The sequence below is a fragment of the Planococcus citri genome, chromosome 5 (assembly GCF_950023065.1).
Source record: "Planococcus citri chromosome 5, ihPlaCitr1.1, whole genome shotgun sequence".
Taxonomy (NCBI): domain Eukaryota; kingdom Metazoa; phylum Arthropoda; class Insecta; order Hemiptera; family Pseudococcidae; genus Planococcus; species Planococcus citri.
In genome coordinates this window covers 603,761-610,198 of record NC_088681.1, presented here as the reverse complement: position 1 = coordinate 610,198, position 6,438 = coordinate 603,761, and the positions used below count along the sequence as shown (strand labels likewise).

At 39.7% G+C, this 6,438-nt stretch overlaps 1 protein-coding gene across 1 annotated transcript; it reads right to left on the bottom strand.

The window, feature by feature from the left end:
* Window positions 1–666: 666 nt before the first annotated feature.
* On the bottom strand, window positions 667–2,244 carry LOC135848977 (waprin-Thr1). Its single transcript, XM_065369091.1, has 4 exons — window positions 2,037–2,244; window positions 1,840–1,909; window positions 1,109–1,279; window positions 667–1,030 (listed from the first exon to the last, which is right to left on the bottom strand). The coding sequence occupies exons 1-4, from the start codon at window positions 2,052–2,054 to the stop codon at window positions 939–941; spliced, it is 351 nt and encodes a 116-aa protein (XP_065225163.1). The 5' UTR covers window positions 2,055–2,244; the 3' UTR covers window positions 667–938.
* Between the last annotated feature and the right edge of the window lie 4,194 nt (window positions 2,245–6,438).

Below are 6,438 nucleotides of genomic sequence, written 5' to 3'. Positions count from 1 at the left end.
TTTCAAATTGAACTTTGAAAAAAATCATATCATACCTATTCGAATTTAAAAATGTTTAAACCAAACAAAATACAGTTTTCACATGAAAAAACATTGCTTTTTTACTTCTCGAAACGAGCTTTTTGACCAGGTTTCGCTCAGATCTGTTTGCTTTTTGTTTTCGAAATTTAAATTTTTAAAAACTCAGCATTCGAGTTCTAAAATTTTTGAGCCGAAAAAATGAACAAATTTTTGAAAAAATATCTACGCGTTTTTCACCCTTTGAAATACAAATTTTTAGACGCTTTTGCCTTCGCTTCGCTCGGGCCGATTTATACATAGGTGCCTCTCTTCGGCTGAAAAATTCCGTATTTGGAACTTCCATAAATTCAAAAAGAAAAATAACAATTGGAAAATACATGCTCGATGTAAATGTAGACGTCGACCGTTGTTGTACGGGAAAATCAGTATTCATTTGTAGAATAAGAAATTGAAGTTATGCAAAAAATAAAATAAAAAAATAGACAGATTTGACAAAAAATACGGAAATTTCAGATTGGTTTTCTGAAAAAAAAAAAAAAACTCTGAAATTTACTGTGAAAAATAAACAAATTTCAGGATTTTCTCTTTCTGCGTGATAAGTAGGTAACTATCGATTGTTTTTAAAAATAAAAAACATATCCAACCAACAGAAATAATATTTTTATTACTTAATAGCTACGAGTCGGTAGGCTATAATAGGCACCTATTTAATGGTAGAGTTACGAGTATTACAATAAACCTATGTGAGTGCGAATCAGTGATATGTACGTGTAAAGCCGTGGCACGAATTAATAAAACTCTCGAGCATAATCGAAAATAGCCTACTCTTCGTGTGTGAGCAAATTGAGACCTCTGGTTGATTAACGATACAAATTCGTCTGGCCGTGCCGGTTGATCGTCTACGTCTACGTCTACGTCTACCACGAACATTTTGGACGTTTCATCGGACCTTCAGATTTGCACGTTTGCCTAGGCTGACACCTCACATTGCCGCAAATGATGACTTCGTCTGCAACAGAACAATAAGGTTATTCCTCATTCCTCCCGTTGTCGCTCAGTCGCTGCATCGGGGTCGATTTCGATTTACCTGATTGGCGATCGTCGTTTCCCCAATGACCAGGATTTACATCGGCGCAAGATTTCGAATTACAAATATTCGGACAGCAACGTTTATTTCCGTAACATTCGTAATCGCTTATACATTTCGGTAGACAGTTCTTCACCGATTGTTTGATCGGACACGATCCAACGCCTTTTGCTGAAAATTGCAACATGGCAAAAAAAAAAAAGGACTGGTTGAAATATCATTCATCGCTTTCATAATGTACGATAGGTAATTATGCGATTTAAGTAGATTAGGTAGCAATTTAAACAAATTCAAAAGTACATGTTCAACGTGCAGAAACACTGCCAATCAAAATCGTCCAAATTGTTTTCAAATGCGGACTGCTTCTGTGTTTTGAGTTACATAAGAGTATAAATAATTCGAACAAGTTGTCAAAGAATTCTAGAAGAATCCGATGTCCATTTCTTATAATTGTGACCACAAAAATACGAAGGCATCATATTTGGCGTCCCCAAAAAATCGTTGAAAATAAGAACACTTCTGAGAAAAGGGCCAATTCCACAGAGACGTTTTGGTATAATGTGAAAGCCCTAGTTGCGAAATTTCGATTCAATTCGCGTAGCGATAATGACTAGAATTTTTCCAATTTGCGTAGTAAAATTTTAAAGCGCCATATGGTAACTATTAATCCTAATGAAGCGAGTCGTGAATAAATAATAGGTAGGTAGGTAGGTAGGTAGATAGGTACGTACTTGCGGCGGAATGTGCGCAAATAATCAAACATAACGTGACGACGGTGAAAAATGAAATAAACTCGCCGATCTGAATGGCAAAACCGAAAACAAAACAACCAAACTGATCAAAAGTCGAAGCTCGTTTTATGCTCGAAATCGCAGTAGGCCTAGAGGTAGGTATATGGCTTAGGTAGTCTACAGATGGGTAAGTTTACCTGCATCTGCATCTGCATAATTGCTGCGGTGATGGAGGGACACGGCTGCGGCTGCGGCTGTACCAACCGAATTACCAGATAGAAACCAGTCCACTAATCAGCACTGCACTGCACTGCACTGCGAGTTGAGGCTGCGAAATCGAGTCCGCAGATACGAGTGTGTCTATCCATACGCGTACATACCTATTCATCTACTCGTATTCACTGATACGCAAATAGCGCGGCATTTCTCTCGCATCAAAGTCAATCGAGCATCCAATCGTCGCACCCCATTAAATCTGCTCCTTTCAATCCAATAAACTCTGATTAAAAACCGCGTGTACTCGATTAGACGATTAGCTTGCGAGTATTCGCAGATCCTGCCCTGTCTTGCCCTGCCCTGCCTGCGCATTCGAGTACCCTATTATTACACTTGCACGCTAACAGCTCGCGCTCGTACTTACTCGTACGATGATGCCAATTTACGAGGTACCTATACCTACTACCTACTGCAACCATCATACCCGTTATCCGAGTAATAATTTCCGATGGCCCGGACTCTGGCAGCAGCACCTCTACGAGTACAGCTGGCGATTCTGCTCTACCGCTAGTACCTACATTACATATTATAGGGCTACTGGTAGCTACCCGTACAGATCCTTTACAGCAACTATTTCAAACGGCCATCAAGCAACGGATCAATTTGACTATAACGAGTGAATTCATCTCGAAAGTTACGAACTCGTGGTTTAACGAAATTTCAAAAACGCGAGCATTTGATCATTTTTTGAGGGCCAATTTCCGGACCTGAAATGTGCAATTTCTTGGCAAAAACCACGCTCTGGCCTCTGATGAAAAACTGGCACCGCAAATGAATTCGCGTCCCAAAACAAAAACCATATAAGCCCTAATTTCGACTCGATTCGCGACGAAAAGAGGTGATTTTCGAATGATTCGAGATAATCGAGTACGAATGTGTTGCCCATTTGTGTCGTGGGACGCTGCTTCAGTGCAGAGAAATTGCGACTATTTTGCCGAATACGAGTCCGATCGCCAAACAAACGTCATTTTTGAATTCAGCGTGCTCGGATTAGTCAGAAAACGTAATTTAAAAACGCAAAATTCGATGGTTTTGTTGACTTTTTTTTCAACTCAAAAAAGTGCCCTTTTCGAGTAGAAGGAAGCTGCGTATCGGCGATTGGACGCTGGATTTGAATTTCCCGTCCCAATAAACCCCCCCCCCTCCCTAGCCAAAAACTGGAGTCGCTGACGCGCATATTTCGATGGGTCACTTTTTGGCTCAAAATGCAGCTTTTTTACTCAAAAATTGACTCATCGAAATATGCGCGTCAGCGACTCCAGTTTTTGGCTAGGGAGGGGGGGGGGGTTTATTGGGACGGGAAATTCAAATCCGGCGTCCAATCGCCAATACGCAGCTTCCTTCTGCTAGAAAGTGGAACTTCTTTGAGTTTCACAAATGATGTCAAAAAAACGCCTAAATTCGTACTTTTAATGACGTTTTCTCACCCATTCGGGACTGGATTGAAACACAAACGTCATTTTCGGGTTCAACGACCTCAAATTAGTCAGAAAACGTGGTTTAAAGTGTGAAAATTGACAATTTTTTTCCAGCTCATTTTGAGTTTAAAAAAAGTGCCATTTTCGAGTAGAAGGGAGCTTCGCCCGGACGATTGAACGCCGGAAATGAAGGCCCCGTCCCAAAAAACCCCTCGAACCAGATTTTTAGCTCGATTGGCGACAAAAAGGTTTTTTTCCAAAAAAAACTCATGAAATAACCCCTTTGTATTTTTTGAATTTTTTTGATATACAAAAAAATCGAGTGAAATGTCGTTTTCGACTAATTCGAGGTCGCCAAGTCCGAATCTGGTGTCCATTTGTGTCGAGGGACGTTGCTTCAGTGAGAAATTGCGACTAATTCGCCGAATACGAGTCCGATTGCAAAACAAACGTCATTTTTGGATCCAGCGTGCTTGAATTAGTCAGAAAACGTGATTAAAAATGCAAAATTTCACAACTTTTTTCAATCTCATTTTGAGTTTAAAAATTGGCAAATTTTCAGTAGAAGGAGGCGTCGTGGCGACAATCTGACACCGGCAATGAATTCCCCGTACCAAAAAACCTCCGTAGCCCTATTTTTAGCTTGATTGGCGACAAAAAGTTTTTTTTCTCAAAAAAATGTAGAACGTACCCCTTTGGATTTTTTGGATTTTTTTGAATTTCAAAAAAATCGAGCAAAGGGTCGTTTTAGACTAATTCCAGCAAGCCGAGTCCGAATCTGATGTCGTGATGTCCATTTTTTTCGTAGTTGTTTTCTTCCTCGATCCTCGATAAATTGCGAATATTTCGCCGAATACGAGCCCGATCGCAAAACAAACGTCATTTTCGTATTCAGCGACCTCAAATTAGTCAGAAAACGCGATCAAAAATGAAAAATCTGACAACTTGTTTCCAGCTCATTTTGAGTCCAAAAAAGTGCCATTTTCGAGTAGAAGGAAGCTTCGTATCGGCAATTAGACACCGGCAATGAATTCCCTGACCCAAAAAACCCCCCTCACCAGATTTTCAGCTTTATTGGTGACAAAAAGGTTTTTTTCTCAAAAAAATGTATGAACATACCCCTTTGTATTTTTTGTATTTTTTTGAATTTCAAAAAAATCGAACAAAGGGTCGTTTTAGACTAATTTGAGGTCGTCGAGTCCGAATCTGGTGTCCAGTTTTGTCGAGGGACGCTGCTTCAGTGAGAAATTGCGACTAAATCGCCGAACACGAGTCCGATCGCAAAACAAACGTCATTTTTGGATTCAGCGTGCTCAAATTAGTCAGAAATCGTGATTAAAAATGCAAAATTTGACAACTTTTTTCTATCTCTTTTTGAGTCCAAAAAATGGGTAATTTTCAGAAGAAGGAAGTGTCATGGCGACCATCTGACACCGGCAATGAATTCCCCGTCCCAAAAAACCCCACAAACCAAATTTTCAGCTCGATTGGCGACGAAAAGTTTTTTTGCCCAAAAAAATGCACGAACTAACCCCTTTGCATTTTTTGAATTTTTTTGATTTCCGAAAAAATCGAGCAAAGGGTCGTTTTAGACTAATTTCAGCAAGCCGAGTCCGAATCTGGTGTCCATATTTTTCGTAGTTGTTTTCTTTAGCAAGAAATTGCGAATATTTCGCCGAATACGAGCCCGATCGCAAAACAAACGTCATTTTCGTATTCAGCGACCTCAAATTAGTCAGAAAACGCAATCAAAAATGAAAAATCTGACAACTTTTTTCCAGCTCATTTTGAGTCCAAGAAAGTGCCATTTACGAGTAGAAGGAAGCTTCGTATCGGCAATTAGACACCGGCAATGAATTCCCCGTCCCAAAAAACCCCTCGAAACAGATTTTCAGCTCGATTGGCGACAAAAAGTTTTTTTCCTCAAAAAAAAGTATGAACATACCCCTTTGTATTTTTTTGATTTCCAAAAAAATCGAGTAAAATGTCGTTTTCGACTAATTCGAGGTCGCCGAGTCCGAATCTGGTGTCCATTTGTGTCGAGGGACGTTGCTTCAGTGAGAAATTGCGACTAATTCACCGAATACGAGTCCGATTGCAAAACAAACGTCATTTTTGGATTCAGCGTGCTCGAATTAGTCAGAAATCGTGATTAAAAATGCAAAATTTGACAACCTTTTTCTAGCTCATTTTGAGTCCAAAAAATGGCTAATTTTCAGAAGAAGGAAGCGTCATGGCGACAATCTGACACCGGCAATGAATTCCCCGTCCTAAAAACCCCCACGAACCAAATTTTCAGCTCGATTGGCAACGAAAAATTTTTTGCCAAAAAAAATGCGTAAGTAAACTATAACCCCTTTGCATTTTTTGGATTTTTAATTTCCAAAAAAATCGAGTAAAGGGTCATTTTCGACTAATTCGAGGTCGCTGAGTCCGAATCTGGTGTCCTTTGAGTCGTGCATCGCGGCTTCAGGGAGAAATTGCGACTCATTCACACACCACAAGTCCAAATTGCAGAATGAACGTCATTTTCATCCTCACCGACCTCTGCGTTCTGGTGAAGATCTGACGCTAGAGATGAATTCGCAGTCTCGAACCCCTCCACCACCTCCTCAGTCCAAAATTTGACTCGATTCGTAACAAGAAGTTTTCTTGCCCCAAAAAATATGTACACGAACTAACGCTTTTGCATTTCTTTTCGGGGTATTTTTGACTTCCAAAATAATAACAGCATCGGGAATAAGGTTTTGAATTTGAAATGAGATCGGCAGGGATACGAGTATGTAACGTACATATTATGTAGCTGCGTAAAATGTCGATTTATATACACTCGTACGATAAGCAATCGGGTACACATTTTTAATTGGTTTCATACTTATTTTATTAAAATGAAAATAAAACGAAA

Bases quoted from the DNA above. Each gene is read 5' to 3' on its own strand.
- LOC135848977 (XM_065369091.1), bottom strand. The intron at 1,280-1,839 runs GTACGTACCTAT...TGCAATTTTCAG, and splicing joins TTGCGCACATTCCGCCGCAA to CAAAAGGCGTTGGATCGTGT. The intron at 1,031-1,108 runs GTAAATCGAAAT...GTTCTGTTGCAG, and splicing joins AAACGACGATCGCCAATCAG to ACGAAGTCATCATTTGCGGC.